Below are 25,624 nucleotides of genomic sequence, written 5' to 3'. Positions count from 1 at the left end.
AGCAGTTGTGGCTCGTGGACTCTAGAGCGCAGGCTCAGTAGTTGTGGCGCACGGGCTTCGTTGCTCCACGGCACATGGGATCTTCCCGGACCAGGGCTCAAACCCATGTCCCCTGCATTGGCAGGCGGATTCTTAACCATTGTGCCACCAGGGAAGCCCTTGAATTTTTTTTTATCTGAAACATAGAAATTGATAGTATGAATGGACTCAGTAAGTATTTAGATTTTAACAATAAAAGTATATTTAGTATTTCGCACTGCACTGGCTACTATCATGTATAAGATGTTGTTTCTGCTTTCTGAGGGCTTATTGTCTGGGGAAAATAGTGTGTGTGGGTGTGCACACGCTCATACATGAACACACTCATGCATAATGCAGTAGGATAAAGGAGTCTTCATAGAGTGAAGGTTTGGGTGTTTCCTTGAAAGAATGGTAAGGTGTTTGTTTGTTTGTTTGTTTTTAAGTGAAGAAAATAGGAAATTCCATATAAGGGCATATTTTCAGTAGAGGCACAGCAGTGGGAACTTGGGCTGGAACAGAAGTTTCTTATAGGCAAAACCAGAGACGTAAGTTTGGAAAAGGAAAGCAGAAACTATTGAGGTGAACTTTTCAGAGCCAGGCTAAGAATAATGGATCTTTGTTTACACTGTGCACTATGAAAACCACTTGAATATTTGAGCAGGGGTTTGCAATATTGGTTTAGAAAGAGTATTCAAGTCACACTATATGGTAGACCCTTGAGTTTAAAACTTTCAATTTGTACTGTTTGTTCCAGAGAGATCTTCAGGGCTCATGATTTTTAAAATTTTGGTAGAGGGACAAATAGGAATTGCATATGTGCTGTGCTCAAGAGACTTGGCTAGTGGGTGAATCTGGGAGAAGGTGTAGTACAAGTGAGGAATGTGGAGGACTTGGAGGAAGAGGGTCTGAATTGCTTATGGACTCATTCATTCAGCAAAGTTTATTATGAGTATCTGCCATATCCTCAGCACACTTCTCCATGCTTGGTGAACAAAAATAAAATATCTTGTCCTCTTAAATCTTACAGACAAGTGGTATATTGCTTTCTGTAAGTGAAACACTGTTCTATTTGATATACATATACTAACATGTTTGTTCTTCTAATAGCTCCGTAAGGTAGATATAGCACTGTTACCTTCATTTTATAGTTGAAATAAAGGATCAAAAGAAGTTATTTGTTCAGTGTTACAAAACAGAGAAAATTACAGGTTTGGGATTCAAACCCCCATGCAGTTTGCTTCCAGAGTCCACTATTTTTTTTTTATCAGTCTGTTTCTTCTCCATTTCATAGATTATCCCAAATAATAAGATTATCTTAAGTCAAAGAGCTTAAGGTGCCGGGGAAGAGAGAACTGGTGACTGCATATGTCCTCTGTTTCCTCAGTTATAGGAAGAAAGAATTAATCTTGGTGGGGGAAGAAGGGTGGTAGCAGAGCCATGGGGCAAAGGTAAATTTGGTTAAATGTGAGAAGCTGCATGTATATGCTGCTGAAGGAGGGGTCCTAGTTGTTGGGAGGGGTCAGAAGCTTTGTGACTTCTGTGGTCACTAGTAGAAACCCAGCATCCAGCTTGGTTCAGCATTGCACCTCTCTGTAAATGGTCCAATCTGAAGGTCACTCACATTCTGAAGTGACTTCGTGACTATGTAGAGGAAGGTTGATTCTAAACTGACTTTACATATCATAGTGAGGGTTAGTTTAGTGCACAGGCAGGAAAGCTGAAGTTAAACTTGGAAAATTATAGCACCCTTAAAGAAATGGGTAGATCTGCTATTTGGTTGAAAGAATTCTTTGGTTTAAGACATGTTAAATATAGGAGATGTAGGATCATTCTCAGGAGAGAAATCAGAACGAGATCTATGAATTAAGAGTCACCATCACAGAGCTGATATTTTAAGGGAAGCTGATGATGCTTAGTTAACCCCCTAATGTTTTGAGGCCAGCCATTTCATACTCTGGGTTTTTTTTTTTTAATAGGAATATTCAGAGGAATGGATTCTAGAACTGATAGGTGAATTATGTTGGACTAATAGTATGTTGAATGATTTTTCTGTTTCTCAGGATAGTAGAGAAAAATCGTTAAAATTACTCTGTTAATCTTAGTATTGATGAAAAACAGACAAATGTGGTTGAAATGACAGGAGACTAATTTTGTTCTTAATTGATAATTGTTTAGTATTGCCAGAAAATGGCAGACTTATGTTTTTCAGAGTAACTTTTTGCACATTTGATTATGTTGTGGTTTTGTATTCAGGTTAAGGGCTATAGCCCCATGGCAAATAACAAAAGTAGGCCTATTTCAAGTCTCAGTGTGGAATGTCATCAGGGGACAAGGAGCATGGCAAATGACTGTAAATAGAATTCTGGAGAAAGACCTCCATCTCTCATTAGGAGCAGCCCAGGCATTTGAGTAATAAATATTCATTGCTGAATGAAAGGGGAGGAAATTTTTTAAGTTAGTGGTACTTGCTGTTTTATTCCTTTCTTGGATGAATCAATTTATGATTTTGCTTTCCAACCATCAGAACATGTATTGCCAATGCAGAGGCTGATGCCCTTGTATTTGTGCAACGCAACTTTGTATTCACAACTTGTTTTTTAATTTCAATTCACTGTTGAATCCATTTGCTTACCAAATCTTAATGAAGATATTCACTAAATTATGTTTTCCAGAATAGTGCTTTTGCTACTATCTGGGGAAATCCAGAGTAATTTCTGTGATGTACTCCCACCCTTCTCCCCTTTCTTGTTTCTAATGTATTAAATGATTGACATTTCAGAAGATAAATGTTGCTACTAGAATCTTTAGAGAGGAATATATTCCCTGGTGATTTATTTTTCATTAACCCTGTATATACAATAATTTTTACATCTCTGAATGAGAAGAATTCTGTTTTCATTTTAATTCCCCTTTACATGATCTTAAGCCTTTTTTTTTGCGGTATGTGGGCCTCTCACTGCTGTGGCCTCTCCCGTTGCGGAGCACAGGCTCCGGACGCGCAGGCTCAGCGGCCACGGCTCATGGGCCCAGCCGCTCCACGGCATGTGGGATCCTCCCAGACCAGGGCATGAACCCGTGTCCCCTGCATCGGCAGGCGGACTCTCAACCACTGCGCCACCAGGGAAGCCCGATCTTAAGCTTTTGATGCAACCCTGTAGTCATTATGTTTTTCACTATCATATACTGTCAGATTCATGTCACACAGATGTCTTTAGGAGTTGCTGGGAAACTTCTGCATTAGAATTAAAATTGTCTTTAGAATATTATTATAGTGGATGAACCTTGAAAACATTATACTAAGTGACAGAAGGCAGACACAAAATGCCACGTGTTATTGTATGATTTCATTTGTATGAAACATTCAGAATAGGCCAGTCCATAGAGAAAGCAGATTAGTGGTTACCAGGGACTTGGGGAGGAATGGGGAGTGACTGCTTAGTGGGTACAGGGTTTCCTTTTGCAGAGATGAAAATGTTCTGAACTAGATAATGGTGATGGTTGCACATTATTATGAATGTTCTAAAAGCCACTGAATTGTACCCTCTTAAATGTTTAAAATGGTAAATTTTGTGTTAAGTGTATTTTATCACAATAAAAAAATATTGCTGTGGTGATATTTTATGTCAGTATTGTATTTTGGTTTCTGATCGCTCAAGTTAGTAACTATTTAAAAACTTAATCTTCTCTGTTATGTTTTATTTAGGTAAAATGATCCATTCTATGGTAGCTCATTTGGATGCTGTTACAAGTCTAGCAGTAGATCCTAATGGAATCTACTTGATGTCTGGAAGTAAGTCTGAACTTCCCGTACTGCCCACAAATTTTATAATAGAACGGTTACTCAGTAACATTTTTCATTTATTCTTTTACAGGCCATGACTGTTCTATCAGATTGTGGAATTTGGACAGCAAGACATGTGTGCAAGAAATAACAGCACATAGGAAAAAATTAGATGAATCAATTTATGATGTTGCTTTCCATCCATCAAAAGCATATATTGCTAGTGCGGGGGCTGATGCCCTTGCCAAAGTATTTGTGTGAATCAACAAAAACTCATCATAACAACAGATTCGCTTGGACACAGAGGGTCTGCATCACTGCCATCAAAAATGTTACTGATATGACACTACATGTGATCTGCCTGATGAAGGCTATATTTGGGGCAGGCATAAATTGGTGGAAATCACATCTTAACATCAGGCTCATTAATTTAATTGTAATTACTGTATTTCGTGGGACAAAAAAAGGACTCCATTATTTGTGGCCTGTACTGGATATGAACTGAGCGTATGTCTGTCTTTTAGGTATCTTTAAGCCAGTGTGGAGTCTGATATTACAAAAAGACTTTTATTTTGGACTCTGTGTGCTGCCTTAGGGTTAGGAATGTGGTGCTCTTGTTGGGGGGAAGTGAGCTCCAAGAGTAGCTTTTTTTCATCTCTTAGTGATCTTCTGTTTATCAGTTGAACGCCACAGATTCCCTTTTAAACTTATTTTGCTTTAAAAAAAATAAAAAAGAAAATTTAACTTAAAATATTTTAGCATTAGTTGCACAAAATGTTTGGATAAAATTCTAGTTTTTATAAGTCTTTTTATATATTTAGCCTGTCACAACAGTGCTCAAGATTGTATTGAAGTTTTTCTGCATTATACAACCCTGAAACACAGAGATCTCACTGACCCGCTGCCGTGTAAGCACACTCTTTCCTTCTTTTGCGTAGTACAGCTCAGCTAAGTCTTTCCATAAAGATGCTAAATCACCTTCAACATCACATAACTGTCTTCTTAAACCAAGGACTATTAAGTGTATTAAAATGAAACGGTGGGGTTTAGTACTCCAAATGAACTCTTAAAAAAGAAAAAAAAAAACTAATCTTGGCATCCTATCACTATGTGATATTTTGTACATCTTACTGTATTTACAAGTTTATTTATCAAGGATTATCCATCTTGCTAATAGCCTATTATTTATTTCACTTTTTGTTGGTCTTTATATCCTTTTATTAATGTGCTAAAGGAACCTGTATATCTATTTTGGAACTCTTTGAATAGTCTAAAATAGACTAAAAATGGAGTATTTTATAGTTTAAGTTGCAAACCAAGGTGACTCCCCCCAGTTACATATCTTGGTTTACCATGATTCCAGAGAAAACTATCTTGTTTTAAAATATTTGGAGTAAAATTTTATTTGCATTACAAATAGGATACAAAAATAGTTGAATCAGGATACAGAAATCTGCTGTGTTTGGACTAGTTATCCCTGTTTTATTTTTTCAGATGTGCTTAATTTTATGGTGTAACTAAAGATTTTGTTTGTGTAATGCATGATTAAGACAATAAAGTATTTTTTCTAGTCTTCCAAAAAACTTTTCTGATCAGTTTGCGAGTTTTGATGAGTTTTGTAAGGTTTTTGTTTTACAAACTATGAATCAGCAAATTTTTAAGATTGTACCACATAGCGAACGTACAGCTGTTGAAAAATAATGTATATAAAATGCATATAATAAATATTAAATTGTGTACCTGTATGTTACTGTTGGCTACATTATTTTGTGTTGAATAATAAAGTGCAATACTTTACTCTCCATTAAAGTAGGAAATGGAGATGATTTCTCAGTGAGTCCTTCATTTTTATGCTGTTCTTTTAAACTTTGTACTGTTTATTGATACTCTAATAAGATTAGAACAGTTAATACTGTTAAGAATGCCTTTCTAAGTATTTCACCCAATTTGGGGATTTAAAAATCTTCTATTGAAGTAAGTTAGATAATTCAAAATAACCAAAAAACAAAACCAGCAGATATGCAGTTTTAAATCATTTCCTTAAGATACCCTATTACTTTATTAAATCTGAATTTCAATTAATAGTGTTGTCTTTCCTATCTAGCCAAACCTGTTTCCCACAGAAAAGTTCAGCAGAGAATAAACATTGCATTGTTCATTAATTAAAAGTTATCCTCATAAATGTTAAGTATTAATATCTTCAAACTTTTCCTTCAACAAGGTAATAATCCTTTTTCTTTGAAGGGAATTGCAAATGCAATTAGAAGGTAACATTAGAAAACTTAACGTGGCAAAATTCTATTTGAATGCCTACTTCAAAAAAAAGAAAATTACATTGTATGTACATTGAGAAATTCTGCCACCTACCATAAAAATCGAAATGTCAATTTTAGTCATTGCTGGTGAAACACTAAAAGTTTTCAGAAATTTTCTTAAAGTATTGTTTTTTTGGTTTTCTGAATTGAACATTCAACTTAATGAATAAATTAAAGAGGCATTTTCTCTTCCTTTTTTTTTTTTTTAAAATAATTTAGGAACAAGCTTTCCAAAGCTAGTATTGTTTCTGGCAGCTGTTCCAAGCCAATGCATTACTGTTGAACTGAAATGTGATTATCATCATTGCAATGCATAAACATTCATCTTTTTTGAAATGTATTAAAACTGAAATGAATAAAAATAGTATATATGTTTATTTTTATCTACTTTGGTTGTATTTTCTCTACAATATTAAACATTTGGAAGAGACTAAAAGGATGCAAAAAGAATATCTTATTTGTGTGCTTCCATTTGTGACTTAATGGGAAATTATGTAGATTCATTTGACTATTAAATGGTGCTTTATACATAAAGTTTGAGTATTTTTATATACAAACTTTTTAATATGTCGACTTTCCCAATATTTAATCATATTCTGCTCTTTTCATATTTATTCATGTACTTTTTCCATATTTCAAAGTAAGTTATCCACTGAAGACCAACATCTCATTTAATGCATTAAGGCTTATAAATAGGCTAGCATAACAAATTTAGGCATGCTTGCAAAGTTGAATTATATCTTTTAAAAAATCCTTTTACTCTATTTTTAGTTGTTAACTATCTTGATTATGTTTAGTTTTAAAAATAACAGTAACTTAAATATAAAGTGTTCACTTCTACTCTCTTGCTGCTCTTTAAGTCAAAATATTAGCTTCCCTGGTTACCTCAAAACTTTGTTCTTTATAAAATTTTTTAAAGAGCTAATGACTAGAGGCTGGGTTTTCATTTAATTTTTTAAGGAGTGGTATTCTCAGCTGAAAGTTGTCTATTTATTGGGAAAAAAAACATGTTAAACCCGTTTGTGTTGTTAAAATTCTCCTCGTTACATGAATCGGTCATATTTGTAGCTTTATAAAGTGTGGGGGCAGTGGCGGTCAGGGGAGTCATGACTTCCCATATTCTCTTTGGTCAAATTTTTATGTAGTGTCAAAGGCAATTTCGGTTCTGCTCTCTGATACGTAAGCTTTTACACAAGCTATAAAATTGTTAAAAGATTTGTTGGAGTATAAATTTTCCAACCAGTTAACACCTTTTTCAGGTCAACTGGTTGTAAACCATTTCAGATAGGATCAGTGTATGTGTGATGGGAAATAGAGTGTGCAGATGAATGAGAGGATAGATCCTGTCCTTAGAGAAGACAGGCAGGATAAGGTATGACAGCACTTCCGTCAGAGAGGAGAGTTCTTGGTGAGGTAATGATAGTTACATAAAGGGAGTTTTGATCACTTTTCTTAGGAACCAACTTCACAAGAATGTTTAAGTAAAAATACTATTAATTACAAAACAACTTTGTTGAACCAAGTAATCAACTGTTTAACCTGGTACTGGCTGTGCATAATGCCTAAAACAGTAGGCATTCAATAAGTAATTGGAACAGAAAATAAATATATTTAGTCTTATTGCATGATTTTAAGAAAAAAACTCGGTCTTTCCACATGAAGTGGTTAATGTGTCAATAGAATTTTTACCATGCCCTAGGGGGAGACACTTGGAATAATAAGTAAGGGACCTTAGAATAATAGTCACTAGCAGTTTTATTGCTTAAATAGTCAAAGTAGAATATTCTTTCCTGCAGTTCTCCTCTTTGAAAGGTGTGCTTTTCTTTAAAGCTAAGTGTTTATAAGTGGTAAGTAAAATTTTACCAACTTAATATTTTTTTCAATACATGGTTGACTTTTAGAGTATAAGCCAAATACATCAATACACATATAAAATTAAGGCTATAAATAGAAAAATACCAGGCAATTCTTCAGTCTTGTTCAGTGTGATATTTGTTGTTATTATGAAAGTACACTACAAAAGAGGCTTGATACCTAAATCGCTTCCATTTCGTCTGTAATTATAACTTTTAGTATGTTAAGTAACTTTTAGTATGTTAAGTAAGATCTTAAAACCAGATTGTTGACTGGTTTTAAGACAACATCTGCTTGGGTCAATATATATTTGAACTAAGTTGAGCTGTTTTCTGTTTGTTTCTCATTTTCCTTATATGTGTTTCTCTTTCATTTTCCTTATATGTGTAATACAGAATTAGAGAAGGAATGTTGCTTTTGGTCTAAATATCAGCTGCTTTTATTGAGCTATAGAATTTGCATATCTATACATTTAATATGCATGTTAAAATAGAACTCTTAAAATTATAATCTACGGTATCTCCTCTTTCCTGAGTTTCTAAGGTTCGTGATTATGAAGCCTCAGCAGAGTGTTTTGAACAATCGAGTCTGAACTGTAATTAGAAGGCAGCTTTAAATGAATGCTTACTTGCTTACATTTTTGCCATCTTTAGTATAATAGTTTTGTGTCTGATCTTAGTATGCTATATAGTATTTCAGTATTACTAAGAACAACTTATACATCCCCTTGCACTTTTTCTTTCAGTTGTCAAAATGTCACCATTATTGCTGGGATTCTAAGAAATCTCTACAGATGCCTCTGATGACATCAGAAACGATTGGTTCTAATCCTGTGAACTCTCTTGTGAAGAAAACATGCGACTCCTTTGGTTTAGAGGCCATATCTTTCAGGTCATCCAGAGGTGCCCAAGCCACACCAACAGAGAAGATGGTGATACCTACAATAGAAGTATTTTTAAGTCAATTAAAACCAAGTTCCAGCTTATGTATAAAATTACGTGTATATATTTTTCACACATTAGTACATAGTTGCAGACAAAACTGCCTTGTAATGCCTGAAGAACTAAATCCCCTGTACCAAATTGTTGGGCTGGTTTTAGCAGTAATCGTGATGAGAATGGCTAAACAGTTGGGTCAAAACCACAGGTTTTGCCATCAGTGCAGTATACCACCTTAACAGATAAGTCATATGATCGCTGAAAGAAAAAAATAATTTGATAAAGTTCAACATCCATTCATGATAGTACACAGTAAGCTAAAAGGAGAAGGAAGCTTTCTTAACCTGATAATATCTAAAAAATAAGAACAAACCCTACAGCAAACATACTTAGTGAAATGGTGAAAACTACTCAGAGTTTGGCGTGAGGAAGGACAACCTGCTATCATCACAATTAATTGTTATACTGGAGTCATAGCCAGTATAATAGAGCAAGAAAAAATGACACAGAAGATAGGATATATAAATGATGAAAGTTTTCTAAGGCTCTTGCCTTGTCTGGGGAACGGTGACAAGTCCTCTGTGAGTGATAATTGTTTCTCCCATTTCAGTATGTGTTGCATTAGCAAACTGGCCAATAGTAAGAAATTGACAGGGACTTCTCTGGTGGTGCAGTAGTTAGGAATCTGCCTGCCAATGCAGGGAACCCTGGTTCAAGCCCTGGTCCGGGAAGATCCCACATGCCGCGGAGCAACTAAGCCTGTGTGCCACAACTACTCAGCCTGTGCTCTAGAGCCCGCGAGCCACAACTGCTGAGGCCCACGTGCCTAGAGCCCATGCTCCGCAACAAGAGAAGCCACTGCAATGAGAAGCCCACGCACTCTGTAGCATAGAGTAGACCCCACTCGCAGCAACTAAACAAAGCCCGCAAACAGCCGTGAAGACCCAATGTGGCCAAAAATAAAGTTATTTTTTAAAAAAATTGACAGTCTTTAATCCCAAAGCAAAAGTTTTCTGATGATGAAAACAGCCAGGGACTTCCTGGCAGTCCAGTGGTTAAGACTCCATGCTTCCACTGTAGGGGGCAGGGGTTTGATTTCTGGTTGGGGAACTAAGATCCTGCATGCTGCACAGCGCAGCCAAAATAAAGTAACAAAAACCGCCAAAAAATGTCTATGAAGTGTAGACTACCATCTATGTACTGGAGGAAATCCCGCATGAAATTTTTAGAGTTTCTGAAATAGTTACTCCCTTCTATCCAAAGCTTCATCACCCTTCTAGTGGTATACAGTGATCAGAGTTGTGAATACTTAAGACATAAATAAAGCAGGTTTTGATGATGTAAAAGCTACTTGAAACAATTACTGATTTATCATCACCAGCTAATCCTCCCCTCTCCCTGGCGAAAGAAGTCAAAAAAATTTCTCCCCTTCAGTTTTCTTCACTTTTAATTTTACATTCAAGCTCAGATTGTCAAGCTCAGGCCCAGTATATAATTACAGTTAAAAAACCAAAACAGCTGTGCCCTAGCCCTGAACACCTATCCTATCTTCTGGCTTTTGTTAACTTTCACTTTGCTATCACTAAAGGATAACTTTCATGAAAATAGTGCGGCCCAACCTCCTGAAGTTCAGTTAATCACATAGGGAGAATATATTTGAATTTATTTAGTTCACTTTATGTAGCCTGAATCCAATCCTGTTAACCATAAATTCAGTAAGCTACACTTTTAAGGAGTATGATAGCAAAAAGGTCTTCAACATAAGTTAGTTGAAGAATACATTAAGACAGATGTATAAAAATAAGCCATTGTATATATAGCTTAAATTGCAGGTATCCATTCTCTATTCTACTTAATAAAAACAGTATTCCATCAATACCTATAAAAGGACACAAGTGCACTAGCAGAGGTGCTAATAAATGTATAAAAGCAAAAGTCATTAGGAATTAAATAGGGAAAAGGAAGTACAGAGGAGTATAGAAAAATGTAAGGCTCTTCATTCTCCCCCTCCCAAGTTAGCATTTTTGTTTTTTTAAATATTATTGGGGGCTTCCCTGGTGGCACAGTGGTTGGGAGTCCGCCTGCTGATGCAGAGGACACGGGTTCGTGCCCCGGTCCGGGAGCATCCCACATGCCACGGAGTGGCTGGGCCCGTGGGCCATGGCCGCTGAGCCTGTGCGTCCGGAGCCTGTGCTCCGCAATGGGAGAGGCCACAGCGGTGAGAGGCCCGCGTACCGCAAAAAAATATATATATATATATTTATATATATATATAAATATATTTTATATATATTATATATAATATATATATATTATATATATATAATTGGACTTCCAACCATTCCGTTTTTATCCCAGGAAAGGGAACCTCAGCTTTTTCTTGGCCTGTTGATCTCAGCAACACACATGCTAATGTCTTCAGGAACTAGTGGCCTTTACCAAAGGTAATATTAAGGTTGGGGTAAGAGAAAGAACCTTTTGTATACCCTTTTATAAGTGTTTCATTATCTCAAGGGGGATAAAAGACACTGAAAAGGAAATCTAAGTGGAATAGGGTTAAAGTCTTAATTGGTGATCTTAGAAAACTCATGGCAGACTGAAAACTACTAAAAAAAAGGATAAATTATCAAATAGCAGATTCATAGTAAGTTATGATAAACTGTAATTGAGGGGTTATATATTCCAAGTTTGAGCCAAACATGAACACCTGTAACATTCCCTTGACATATGACATAGCTCTCATGGCAATTCTCCCCAAAATGCAGTGGTTAGGTAAGGATTCAGCCACACTTACCTGGGTTTTGTTTTGGGTTTTTTTAGAGGATTACAAAATCTTTATTTTTTACTTTTTTGGCCACATCACACAGCATGGGGGATCTTAGCTCCCCGACCAGGGATCGAACCCACACTCCCTGCAGTGGAAGTGCAGAGCCTTAACCACTGGCCTACCAGGGAAGTCCCTGCCTGGATTTTAATACTGGCCTCACCACTTACTAGGTGTGTGATTTGGGAAAGTCTGTTTCCTTATCTGTAGAATAAGATTTAGTAGGGCTGCTTTGACAATTAAATCAGTTAATACTGGGTAAAACTCTTAGAACAATGACTGCCATCCTATAGATATTTGTTCAATCAAACACTTAAGTTTATATTTACTCCTAAAATTCACTGAACCTCTCCCCAGTTCCCTTCCCAGACAAAGGACAAGGACCTTACCTGCATCATGTGCAGCAGCAGCAGGCCCTCGAACATCATCATAGGACTGCCCATCTGTGACAATTACCAGGAAGTTCTTGTTGGGGCTGTCCCTCATGGGACCAAACACATTTCTAACAGTAAAGGAAATGGCATCACCAGTAGCTGTCCCACCACTCATATAGCGGATGTTTCTGATAACGGCTAGGACATTCTCTTTGGTGCTATAGTCAGTGAAACTGAATTCTGTGCGCTGATCGTAGGTGAACTGTACGGCAGCTATCTTGGCACCAATGTCTGAGATTTCAAAAATCTTAGCTATGTTGGAAACAAATTCAAGAATGAGGCGGAAATTACTTTCTCCAACACTACTGGAGCCATCAATTAGAAAGGCAATGTTCACTGAGTTGTAACAGGTCTTGCTGCACACCATTTGCTCATGAGTGCAGAGCTTCTGTACCAGAGGTTTTACGTATTTTGTGGTGCCAAACCAATTGGGCATGTAGTAAGAGAAGAAGCCATTACTCCGACAGACAGCCTAATGGGAGAGACACATAAAAGATAACCAAAGGAATCAAAAGTTGTTTCTTTAAAATTATGAAAACATTAAATCTTGAATCTTCAAAGTTAACCCAGATATGGTCCAGTCAGCACTATGCCTAGAGGTCCCAAACTGAATCACTACTATAACAGAAGACACTCTCAACTCCTTACCTTGTCAACAAATGCAACATCCGGAACCATTCCCAGTTCCTCAGGGATAGGCTTAGCCACAGAAACTATAAATACATTGACACCAAACTCTCTGGCCACAATGCCTGCTTCCTCAATGTCATCAGAAGGCCAGCCATCAATGAATACCACCACCACTTTGGGAATCCCTTTTCTCGCTCCAGTGTCTGCTGTGAAGAATTTCTGGGCAGTGTGCTTCAAGGCTTTTCCTAGGTTTGAAAAAGAAGCAAACTGGAATGGCACCACTGCTTAAAATGACACTTCTATTTCCCTGTACGAACTTGATGCCTCCAAGTTTAAGAATTTAACACATATAGAACTCAGTTCTTTAACACGTGCATCAGATGGGAAAGTTTAATTATCCATCATGCCTATTTTTTGTCTTCACAACCCACATTTCTTCCATCACCTACCCCCCAGAGCATTACATTTCCTTTCCTTACATCAATCACCAGTCAGAAACATAAACCTGACTCCCACTTCTGTACTTGTGCTCTCTATCTAGCCCCCTTAGTGACTGACGAGTACCTCTACGGGCTCAGAACAAGAAGTCTCCCCTCAGAAGGTCCAGTATTCTATTTTAGTTCTTTCTGTCACATCTGCATTCATTAGATGAGTCTGTTGATCTTTGCTTCTTTTAAATATTCTAAACAGGTACTTTTCTAAAGTGACATCTGCCCTACCTGAGGATTATAAGTCACAACGTCTTATATTTTTTAAAATGAGCAATACCAATAAACCCTTTGGTACATTTTCCATTATAAATTAAATATCTCAGAATATCAAGTGCAGACCTAACCAAGATCAGTGCCAGGAAGAAGAGTTTCACTTCTGCTTATATAAAATAGCATAATACTGTCTTACATGTCTGATCATTCATAACCCTCTCTGTGTTACATCCCAGATGCCGAAGTCTACTTACCTGTATTGGTATTACCCCCTCTGAAACCTACTTCCTTTATGGCAAACAAAACATCTTTGGCTGATGTAAAGTTTTTCAAGTAAAATTCTATTTTGGGATGTTCACTAGGCAAAAAAGGGAAAAAATGTTATCCAGGGAGTATTGGAAATGTAAAACAAACAAGCAATATTATATACCTTAAAAAAAAGTCTTTAAATTGGACAATACCTAAGTTTCTTAATTCCACAGCATACAGCCAACTAGGGTATATTGCATCCTTACTTGAATTTTTAGGGTTCTTTCAAAAAATGTAACAAAAACAACTGCTACCTTGAGGGTTTATTGTATTCTGGGTAATATGCTAAATACATACTACATGTATAATCTCATTTCATCATAACTGTACAAGGTAGGGATTATTATCCCTATTACATAAATGGAGGCCCAGAACACCTAGGTAATTTACCCAACAAAACATAACCACATTTTAAATTCAGGTTTGTCTGGCTCCTAAACTATATGAAGCACCTGAAACCGGGTGGCTCAGGGCACTGGGCTTAATGGAAATCTGCAGAGATGGGCACCAGATAGTTGGAACATAGCTGGGTGTGAGTCTAGGTCTGCTCCAGTGGGGGACCTTGGAAGCCCTGAATAGTCTGGGTCTATTAACCCAGGTCTCTGGTCAGAAGAGGCAATTTCAGTGACACTAAGGCCAACATTTTTAAAATGAGAAAACTTACAAGGAAACAAATTATAAAGTATTATAATATTGAATTTTTCTTATGATAAATGATATTGACATTTGCTAATCTTACAATTATATATATTTTAATAGATTTGGGATTTTTCATATTTAATAGTAAAAGAATTTCAGCTTCTATAACTTACTCTGTGTTCATTAGAGACCATGTTGAGTGAAAACAATTAGTTAAAGCACAATTTTTGTGTTTAAAACTTTTAGATAAGTCAAAATTTCATCAGTGCAAAATTTTAAGATCTTAGCATTATCAAGTGCCACTAAGTCAAGATTTCTGAAGGAAATAGCACTCATTGTATTTCTGCATACCTGGTGGCATGATTTCTATATACTTGGTGTAATGGTTGGGTCACAAAATCAGTTTTCATGAGTCGATAATCTTTTCATTTTTATGGTCACTTTTCAACTATCCAAATTATTATTTATGAGATTTAGTCTTAGTTTTGCATCCTTAATGAGATATTCTCTTATTCTACTTAAATATAAACTCTTGACATAGTTTATCTATTCTAATGTTCTTCCTAAAATAGAAAAATCATAAATCAGGACGTTTATAAAGAAGCTAGTCTTTGTATGCGTCTACAAAGTAGTGTAGCTTTCCTCTTGAAAAAGAGTTAGGTAAAAACAGCAAAGAAAAAATATTAGAAGAAAAATATTGAGGGGAATTTGCCCTATGAGATGTTAAAATATACAATAAAGCTACAATAATCAAAGCATTGTAGAAAAGATGTTAGAATTAACATATGGATCAAAGAAACATTTGTCTAAAGTTATAAATTGATATCACAAATGAATGGAATAAGAAGCTCATTTTTTTAAGATATGGGACAATGGTTAAATTATATATAAATCAACAAAGTTAATGATTCTTACACCAAAAAAAATTCTAAGAACCAATTGTAAAAAACAAGATAAGAACAAATAGAAATATAAATATTTGTAATCCTACTTGTGACACCCTTACACACAGCTGATAGTAGTTTAAACTGAATCAACTTTCTAGAAAGCAATTTAACTGTTTATTTCAGAAGCCTTAAAAATGTCAGAACCCGGGCTTCCCTGGTGGCGCAGTGGTTGAGAGTCCGCCTGTCGATGTAGGGGACACGGGTTCGTGCCCCGGACCGGGAAGATCCCACATGCCACGGAGCGGCTAGGCCCGTGAGCCATGACCGCTGAGCCTGTGCATCCGGAGCCTGTGCTCCGCAACGGGAGAGGCCACAACAGTGAGAGGCCCGCGTACCGCAAAAAAAAAAAAAAAAAAAATGTCAGAACCCTTTGACCCAATCTCACTTCTGGGAATCTAGCCGAATGAATTTATCAGAGATGGCACAAGGATGACATAAGGATGCACAGTGTAATTGTGAAAAAAACAATAGAATGGTTAAATAAATCATGCTAAGGAACATTACGAAACATCATTTTTTGAAGAATATTTGTGATACTGAGCTCACAATGCTCAGTATTGTGAGCATCAGTATTTTGATATAATCTGAGCTTTTGATATAATCTGAGCTTTTGAAAAAGAAATACACACATATGTACCATCAAATATTTTCTTAAAATACTGAAAGGAAATACAACATTTTACATTGATTATCTCAGAGGGGTATATTTGGGAAATTTTTTTCTTTGTGTTTTATATGTTTTTCAAGCTTTCTCTAATGAGCATATGATAATCCTAAAAGACATGAATAAACACTACTATACAATAAATAAAAGGTTAAGCTTCAGATTTCCAATCAAGGGAATATGGAAAGAGCTAAAAAGAATAATGACCAAATAGAAGAAATAAACATCACTGCTTCCTCCTTCAGGGAAGAGAAATTAGGAATTGAGCAGAGCAGATGTGCAGAAGTAATCTGTATGAGCAACAAGACTTTTAGCCTACCTTCTGGTCCTCAAATAGATAGCATTTAATTCTCTAAATCCTTTTATCCCAAAAAGGAAGCACTTATACCTACCCAGTCTGCTCAGGCAGTCTTAAATTCTGACTTCATAATTTGGGAATCCAGACTGTCCACACCTCAATTTGTTTATATTGAACTGAAATGTATGTACCCACTAAAAGGATTGATCATTTTTCATCATTCAAGACATCATTAAAGTCTCCTCCCATTTTAACAAGGTTGGTACCTGGCTTGAACAAGGCCCACGTGCGGTCCTTCTGTTCCAATTCCTAACATTAGAGCCACTTTCCCAACAAAATTCTTCTGTAGATTAAATCGGCGTTGCCCGATATTAAAACTTCCATCGATCAGAAATGCAATGTCTGCTTTACAGTCTGTGAACACCCAAACAAGTCTTTCCATTAGCAGTTTCAAGAGAAGGGAGGGAGAGAGAGAAAATATTCCCAAATGGATATCCGGACTCTTACCCTTATTGCCAGTTTTCTTCTCCGGTGTTTTCTTTAGTCGTTTACCTGAAACAAAAAAAAGCACCTGGCATTAGCAAAAGGAAGACAGTTCCATAGAAAAAGACCCACAAGGGAAAAGCTCATGATAAGGAGCATCATTCTTGAAAATACTTTTTTAAAAAATTAATTTCCTCATGATTTTCTGGACTAGGGAAGCAATGCCCCAACAAAAAAACAAGTCAGGACTGTAGTAGACCTACATATTTAATATGCCTCCAATCCAGGACTTTGATATCCCAAACCCACAGCTGAGGTAGGATTGGAAACTCAGAGTTAGATTCTAATGTTCTTCATTTCTTTGACTTTAAAATTGCCACAGTCTTAGAAAGGGAAATCCCTGGCTATTTCTCAAATAGACACGCACTCATTTCTTTTATTCATATGACAAATGGAACTAGAAGTTCATGGTACTTTTACTTAGACCAGTTTCTAGGCAGTTTATCAAATCAGGGAGAAATGGTAGGACTTCAAGAGAATGTCTAGCAGTAGAGTTTATAAATGAAAATAAAAGAAGGATAAGTAATTTGAAATATAAAATTGAAAGTTTCCCTATGCAATATACCAGTAAAGGTATTTGCTTTGTGTTTCAATATTTTAAAAAAGGAAAGCTTTTATCAATAACACTTATTTATAACTTCCTAATGCTGTGCCAGGCAACTAGGAGATAGGTTCCATATTTCATACCTATTGCTGGACGTGCTGTGGACACTGCTTGTCCTGTGGCTTCCTGGGTACCACTTTTGCCTTCTGTTAAAATAAAGAGAAGACTATTTTTTCCTCTTCCTTCCTTACCATCAAAGCATAATGAATCTAATTTAGGGTTCTATAGGATGATAAATGTAATAGAGTGATGGCAATTGCAAGAGTAATTGCTGCATGCTAGTTTCAAAGAACCAAAATGGATTCTCATCTATTGTATCGTATTTTTAAAAGATCACCATAAAATGAGTTCACATTCATTCACCTGTTTTTTTTGAGTTAGGGTTATTTGGTAAATGTCAGGGCATTCTGATTGCAGGCAATTCAATTTTCTATTGCCATCTTCTGACAGCAAGATAATTTTCCTCCCATTTACCCAAGTTTGGCTTGAGTGTGTCCTTAACCCTTCGGATCCCCTGACTCTAACCCACAGTTGACCCTTCCAGTCTTGATCACAAGTTTTTCCATCAGAGTCAAAGAGGTTGAGCTGAGAAAAGCAGAAAACTTTTTGGGGGGTTGGGGAGACAATATTTACACAAAAGTAAGAACACTTTAATTGTACCTACTTGTCACTGTGAAAGAAGCAGACCATCTGGAAAGCGTCTGAGACTGGATGCCATTGGCAACTACTGAGGAATAGTTTTCTCGACCTGGTAGGCTATAGATTCTTACGGGTCCCCCTGAGTTGCTGATTACCCCCCTGCAACACAAGAATAACAGCTGAGACTCTATCCACACTTTTTCAGGGGCATTTGACTGACTTATATTGCCATACTGCACCTATTATTCTGATTAATCAAGAAAATAGTTCAGCAGGGAAGCCATCTAAGGATGCTGTCAACCTTTTTAAAAACTTGCTTACCCAGGTACAAAATCCACCTAGGGAAATGGTTTTGTGCTGTGAAACTTCTTAAGTGTTAATAAGGACACGCTTGCAGTTTCCTGTTCCCTACAGCTCAGAGGATCAGAGTTAAGAGTGCCAAACAGTCTTCTAAAATACCCTAACTACATGTCCTTGAACTTCATTTTTTTTAAAAAAAAGTGTCATACTGGCCATTCTCTCACAGGACAGAAGAGTGGTGATGAATATGGGCTCTGGAGGCAGACCTGGGCTTTCAGTCCCAGCTCTGGCACTTGCTAACAGTGGTGGCCTTGGGCAAGATACTTGACAACTCTCTGAATTCAGTTTCCTCATCTGTAAAATGGGGTAAAATTGTACCTACCTTGTACAGCTGTAGAGTCGTCGTGGAAGTTAAAATAATGGCTGTCATACAGTAAAAACTCAGTAATATAGTACATGATTAGGAATGTTTTTAGAATCACAGGACTCTAGCTATCCAGAAATAATGCAATTTGCCTTTAGTCAGAAAGCTTCCCTTATGTAGTTGGTGACTCAAGGATATCCAGGAAAACCTTAAAAATGTATCCATCTTCTATGGCCAAAATTGGTACCAAAAGAAAGAAAAGGTGGGAGGGGGTGTCCAGATGGCTAAAGAGAAAGGGAAATAATCACACTTGCATTTCTTTCCCCTTGGCATGTTGGAGCTTACCTGTGGATGGCGGCACCACATATGCTTGATACAGAAGCATATACTATGTTCCCAAACACGGAGAATTCCTCCAGAGGGCAACCGCCTGGACAGAGCACATCTGCTTTTTCTTTCCTGATGTCCAGGCCTCTGGTAAAGCATGTGATAGCGATGGGAACTGAAGAGAAAGGAGAGACGTAAAAACCATTCTTAGGACATTTAGGGAAGTGGTGGTGGGGGAACTAGAATATGAGATTGAAATTTTACTTCCCTAATTTCTACACTTCTTGTTAAGAATATTGATGTAGGTACTGTTCCACACCATTCCAGATTTTAGCAAGCCAAAAATCAGTTTTCCAATTTAATCTAATTCTCAGACACTGTAAAGTCTAATGGGAGAATTTTAGTTCTTATCAGTTTGGAGATGCATAATTGGAAATATATCAGAATTAGAAAATAACATTAGTCACTGACCATTTATTAAATTCATTCTAGAAATATAAGAACCTCAACTCTGATTACAACTGTGTACATAGTTGCCTGAGGTGAAGATATTAAATCTGGGTTGAACCTCTGAGGAACATTTTTATAGAAACATGCACAAATCTAAGTCATCCGTTGCTTCTGAGGGCCATTTATATCAGTTTTCTTCAAATGCAGCGCATTAAAATTATATTTTAATTTAAGCAAACCAGTAAAAAGGTGCTTCACTTTACAGAACGTCATTTAGCTCAATCATTCATTTTTCAGCTGAAGTAATTAAAGCCATGGGGTTATTTTGCCCAAGGTCACACAGCCCAAGGAAAATTCTGTAACTCCTGCAGGACAGGAAACAGAGAAGTTAGTCCGTTCAGAATGGAGCATTTTAATCTGAATTGAACCTGCTTATTTCCGCTCCAGATCTGTCCAGAGAGATATATCAGGCAGTGAATGCAGTTTTAGAAAGCACCGTTAATACTCTCAAGTTTTACATGGTCAACCCAACTAATAATCATAGTTTTTACTACAAAAGATGTTAGAGACAAGCCCTTGGCAACATGTAACAAGATAACTTAATACAACATATTAATTCATCAATTTACTGTGACTATTAAATTGAGGATAATGTTTTTAAATACTATTTTCCAAACACTGGAAATTGTGGTTATCCAAACCTTTTTGAAACAGATGTTTTCCAAACGTTTTTGAAACAGATGTTAATCACTAAAAAAAATTTTTTTTTCTTTTTCCAAGACAGTAGTGCTGTCTGGTCATACTGCCCCACTGAGAAGCCTGCCTCTAGCAAGGACCCTCTTCTAAGAGCCCTCTGTGCCCAGCCCTGGACTGTACACCTCCATGGAAAGGAAGGCAGGACGCCATGAAAGGTACAATGCTGATTCCTTAGCTCTGAAACACTCTAGATTGCTGGGCAAGTTAAAATCCTTACCAAGAACAGTAGCCTCATACCTATGAGCTTCATACCTGTTAGCAAACAGCCTTAATTTTCCTCCCATTTTCGAGGCACCAGAGGCTCTGCCTTTAGCTGCCAACACTGACTTTAGTGTGTGTTTGTGTGAGGGGGCACTGAATACAGCCCTCTGCAATACTTACCTTCCTTTCTCCTTTCAAGAAAAATAAAGGATAGATTTTGAAAAAGAGTTTGATTTTTATGTTGTATAAAACACACCGAACCACACACCCTTACTCGGACTTCTACGTGTGGAACACACTCCTTTTAGACTCTCTCGAATATGAAATGGGCCCGTAAATGCTGCCTTTTTTTTTTTTTTTTTTTTTTTAATAGGGGTCATTCCTGGAAACACAGCGAGGGGGTCAAACAAGATGGGACAACGACATAAGCCTCTCTTTCACTCCCGAAGCCTTTCTCTGTCTCTCTGACAGTCTGAAGGCCTCTCCCTGACCCCAAACTCCGCGGAACACCCGGGACTACGGCGCTCCTCAGTGGGGCTCAACGAACACCCCCCACTTCTGCTGCCGCTGTTCGGCTTGCTGGGGGGAGAGGAAGCTCCGGGGTTGTGGGTGTGGATGGGGGGAGGCTTCCTTCTCCGTACCTTGTGAAGAACGTCCCCATCGGACCCCAGGAGGGAGAAATGGGTAAGCCGGAGTAGATGGGCTGTAGGTATGAATGGGGTGCGCCAGGCAGCAGCTCCAACCTTCGCACCCTTATAGCTCCAGCCCCCGGCCAAGGCCCAGGGGCTCCATCTGAGTGCGTTCTACGCGCTGGCCCGCAGCCCCTCGCAACCCCCGGATAGAGCCCTGCTCCCGGACCCGGGAACCCGCAACTCACCGGCTCCCTCGCTGCCCGCGGTCTGTGGCAGCAGCAGCAAAAGACAGACACCTGCGAAGAGAGGACAGCTCGAGGGCTGGTTCCAGCCTCCACCTCCACCTTGCTTGGTGCGAGGGGAAGAGGGCGGTGAGGGGCGCGTACCCACCAAGGCAGAGAATCGGGATCCAGGCTGCAGACATGGTAGCCTAGGGGCTGCTCGGACCTGGGAGGGAGGGAGAATGCAAGGGAGGCTCCCCGAGAACGGAGATCCCTACGTCCCCACCACACCGCGCCCGCCCCCCGCCCCCTCAGGGATCCCGCACCCCTCGGAAACCCAGGGGCGGCCGAAGAGAGGAGGAGACCGAAGAGGCCGCTGCCCGGGAGCTCGTGCCACTCTCAGTCTGGAGGCGACGCTCCGGCTGCAAATCAAGCCAAACCCAGAGTCGAGGTGCAACCCCGGACCAGGAGGAGGGTGCACCCTGAAGACAGACAGACAAGCTGGGAGCGACAAAGGGGAGACACGAACAGGCAGGCGTCAGGGACCCGCACGCCCGCGCCGGACGCCGGGGGCTCTGCACCTGAGTCGAATCCGCCCGGCTGCGCCCGAGTGCGGAAAGCGCGGCTCCCACGGCCGCTATAAAGGCTGGGCCGCGCGCATGAGCACTGTGCGGGGGGCGCACGCGGAGAGGGGGCTGGGAGCTGGTCCCCCGGGACCAGGCGGCGGCCGTCCAGCTCCGCCTTCACCCCCTCTCCGTCCCGGGGTGAGGCCGCGCCGAGGCGCCACCCCCGCGGCGCGGGACTCGGCCACCTGGATGCCGCGTCCGTCCCCGGGGGAGACGCGAAAGCCCGGGGGAGGGCCGCGGACCTCGCCGGCCCCGGCGTCAGGGGAGCCGGGACGAGTGTATGGCGGCGGCGGGAGCGCGCGGGGAGGTTGCCCGACGTGCGGCGACCGGGCGTGGCTGCCCGAGGGAGCCGGCCTCACTCGGGCTGGGGAGTGGTGGTTCCCCGCACACAGTCCCCGCGGCGGGAGCTGCGGCGCCGGGAACGCGGGGCCCCGGAGAGCTACCAGGTACACGCGGCCTCAGAACAAACTTCCCAAATCTGTGCTCCCGTTGAAACAAAGTTCGTACTTCTGAAGTCACGCCAACCTGGGTTGGATAAACGCATGCCCTGTTATTTGTTAGAAACCCCATCAGCGGACTGGTTTTTCTTCGGATTTTAGGGATCCAGCCTTCCGACTTTGTTTCTGCCAAAATTCTGTCGGATTTTCCCCGGGGGCTCCATTTACTGTCATGGGTAGGACCACGCTTGGGAGGTGGCCCGGACCCTTCTTTACATTTGCCTTTTCTTCTTTTCTAGATCAGGAAGGATTTATGACTGCCTTTCCAAACTCCCAGACCTGGTGTCTGTTGGGATTGCACAGATCTCAGATGTGGTAATATGCTCTTCCACCCCTCTCTTTCTCTCTCATCCTGGTAACTTTTCACATGAGGAAACGGGAGAAAGCAGAATTCACGTGGAGTGTAAAGTGACACAGGACCTGCAAGGCAGCTGAGGAACCACCCCCAGACGCAGGAGAGGGGGCACGATTTCGTTTTTTTAAAGTTTTATTTAGTCCAAAGAATAGGATTTTAGTTAGGTCTAAAGAATAACCAATAATTTATATACCGTAAAATCCATCCCTTTTCGGTGATTTCCACGATTTTTAGTAAGTATACAGAGTTACGCAGCCATCACCACAATCCAATTTTAGGACACTTCCAGCACCCCCAAAAGGATCCCTTCTGGCCATTGGCAGCCAATCCCTTTTCCCGCCCTCAGCCCTAGGCAACACCAATGTAATTCCCGTCTCTAAAGGTTTGTTTTTTATGGATATTTCATATAAATGGAATGATACAATATGTGGCTTCTTTTACTGAGCATAATGTTTTTAAGTTTCATTCATGTTGTAACATGAATGAGTTCTTCCTTCCTTTTTATTGCTGAATAGTATTCCTATACGTTTTATGTTAGGAAGGAAACATACCACCACCACCTGGAAGCCAAATATGGTAGTGGTTTTACAACTATCCTTTCAATCTGGAATGAGTCAGTATTGCACCAGGCAGCTGCGGAGGGGCGGGCCGGCGGTGTTGATTTCATTCCCTTTACTATCTGAATGTCTTTTGGAGAGAAAGAGACTGAATAACATTTGTGGACCAGGAGGTTTTTGATTCTTATTTTCATGGCTGCCTTAAAGATTTAATCCCTCTCATGGTAGAGAGAGTTGCCCTTTTCTTAGAAACCCAGCAATGTAGCCACCACCCCTGATATTTTCCTTGGGAGAAATGTTAGGCCTTCAGGACCGTTAAAGCTGTCTTTATCATTATTGCTTGCTGCGTGTCCTCAGTCAGGTTTGGATAACCTCCTCCAATTAGGCTGGGCAAATTGTAGTGATGCTATATAATTAGGGAGAGTTCACCTCCAGGAAAAAGGCTAGCACTCCACAGCTCAACCCAAATGGCTAAAAGGTGCTGCTCTTCAGAACTCCCACAAGGCTCAGCCCTCCTGTGATGTAATTTCACCGAGCCATTTAGCAGAGTCAGAACTATGCAGCTATTTCCATCATTGACCCTGAGTCTGTGACTATTAAAAAATAAAGGAAATACCTCACTGAGTTTCATTGGTTGTTTACCCAAAGATACAGTTTAATTATTTTGTTTTGAAACATTTAAGAGAAGTTAGTCTTTATTTTTCTAGTTTGAAAGACTAACCATGTGGAGTGGGGATGAGATTTCTCATTCTCACTTAGTTTGTATCTCAGGCTCACCATAAGCATATTGAGAAAAAAAATATCTGAACTTAAGTGGTAGTTGCTTCTGCTGTGGAAACATCTGAAGAAGAGACGGAAAGTCAAATAAATCTGGGCACGATTGACTTAAAAAGACAAATTGTTAAAATTATAGTTTTGTATTCAACTGGGTAACACTTCAGGGTATTGTACTTCTAGGATGCCTAGTTAGTTTATCCTGCTTTATATAAGAGTATTTGATACTCAAATTTTAGACTAACTCTTTGTAGAGCGGTGGATTCCTAACTGGGCTGCACAATGGAATCACCTGGGGAGCTTTAAAAAGCACTGAATCCTGGGCTTCCCTGGTGGTGCAGTGGTTGAGAGTCCGCCTGCCGATGCAGGGGACACGGGTTCGTGCCCCGGTCTGGGAAGATCCCACATGCTGCGGAGCGGCTGGGCCCGTGAGCCATGGCGGCTGAGGCTGCGCGTCCGGAGCCTGTGCTCCACAACGGGAGAGGCCACAACAGTGAGAGGCCCGTGTACCACAAAAAAAAAAAAAAAAAAAAAGTACTGAATCCTGAGTCCCACCCCAGAGATTCTGATGTAATTGGTCTGGGTCAGGGCCAGGGTGTTAGAATTTTTTAAAGCTCTCCAGGTGATTCTAATGTATTGCCCAGAGGGCCTAATACTTAGGTCAATGTTAGAGGTTAAACGAATAATTCTAATTTTTCATTCTTCTTTCATTATCTTTTCATTAAAATTCCACCTTAAATGTGCCTACTGCGTTCCCCTGTTAAAACATGGAAGCATCTTCTGGCCTGATGGCTCTTTGAAAGCGATCCTTAACAGAAAGATTGTAAACTCATTTTCAAAAGCAATTTTCCCTGAGTGTAGTGTCTGATCACATTTCTAACTTTGTGCAGAATGGGCTGGCATTGGGAAGGGAGTGGGCTGCCTCTCAAACTGATACCCTAGGTGGCATCTTCAAGCTTTAGGATGAGTCTGAAAAGAGTTTCTCAAGAATAGCCGGGTTCTCTGAGTGGACTTGGCTCATTGTCTACATAGATAACCTCTAGTTTATGGGTCCCCTCTCTTCTGTTTTTATCTAGGTATGAATCTGGTATTACCCAGAAGTTTTTATGTTTTTGTTGTTGGTATTTTGTTTTTATTTTTTAAAGGAATATCAGTCCTGTCCCACGCCCTATACCTTTAACCTCCCCTGCAAACTGTTACTTAGCTAATGCAGTGCATAGTGGTTTGATTTTATTTTGGTTATGGTGATCTTAAAGTGAGTTTGTTCCCTTTTAGGAAGTGTATGTTTGTCCTGCAGTATCCCATAAGTCTCTATGGTTAGTTATAGAGCATTAGCAGTTTGTAAACTCCTATCACCTATGTTATTTGACCCACATTGATGTTTATTTTGTATCCATTTTTCCTGCTCGATTCCTTTCCA

General features: G+C 39.4%; 2 protein-coding genes across 8 annotated transcripts in view; one reads left to right on the top strand and one right to left on the bottom strand.

The window, feature by feature from the left end:
* STRN3 (striatin 3) overlaps positions 1-5,547 on the top strand; it is a 114,074-nt gene extending 108,527 nt beyond the window's left edge. For all 7 annotated transcript variants that reach the window (XM_033409924.2, XM_033409925.2, XM_004282138.3 and 4 more), the window contains 2 exons: positions 3,725-3,811; positions 3,894-5,547. In XM_033409924.2, coding sequence (XP_033265815.1) covers positions 3,725-3,811; positions 3,894-4,063 — 257 coding nt within the window. In that variant the 3' untranslated portion in view covers positions 4,064-5,547. The remainder of the gene's footprint in view (positions 1-3,724; positions 3,812-3,893) is intronic.
* Positions 5,548-6,299: 752 nt separating this feature from the next.
* On the bottom strand, positions 6,300-21,674 carry COCH (cochlin). The gene is made up of 11 exons (XM_004282141.3): positions 21,565-21,674; positions 21,420-21,470; positions 19,154-19,310; positions 18,170-18,303; positions 17,589-17,651; positions 16,866-16,910; positions 16,625-16,772; positions 13,756-13,859; positions 12,816-13,042; positions 12,123-12,639; positions 6,300-8,909 (listed from the first exon to the last, which is right to left on the bottom strand). The coding sequence occupies exons 1-11, from the start codon at positions 21,596-21,598 to the stop codon at positions 8,734-8,736; spliced, it is 1,656 nt and encodes a 551-aa protein (XP_004282189.1). The 5' UTR covers positions 21,599-21,674; the 3' UTR covers positions 6,300-8,733.
* Between the last annotated feature and the right edge of the window lie 3,950 nt (positions 21,675-25,624).

This window comes from Orcinus orca, chromosome 2 (genome assembly GCF_937001465.1).
Source record: "Orcinus orca chromosome 2, mOrcOrc1.1, whole genome shotgun sequence".
Lineage (NCBI taxonomy): Eukaryota > Metazoa > Chordata > Mammalia > Artiodactyla > Delphinidae > Orcinus > Orcinus orca.
Note: the sequence above shows the minus strand (reverse complement) of the source record. Positions and strands in the feature narration are given on the sequence as shown.

Coding starts and splice junctions, on each gene's coding strand:
- COCH (XM_004282141.3), bottom strand. CDS start 21,598: ATGTCTGCAGCCTGGATCCCGATTCTCTGCCTTG. Junction 17,652..18,169: donor TGCTTCTTTCACAGTGACAA/GTAGGTACAATT, acceptor TTATTTTAACAG/AAGGCAAAAGTGGTACCCAG. Junction 12,640..12,815: donor ATGTTGCATTTGTTGACAAG/GTAAGGAGTTGA, acceptor CTCTCCCATTAG/GCTGTCTGTCGGAGTAATGG.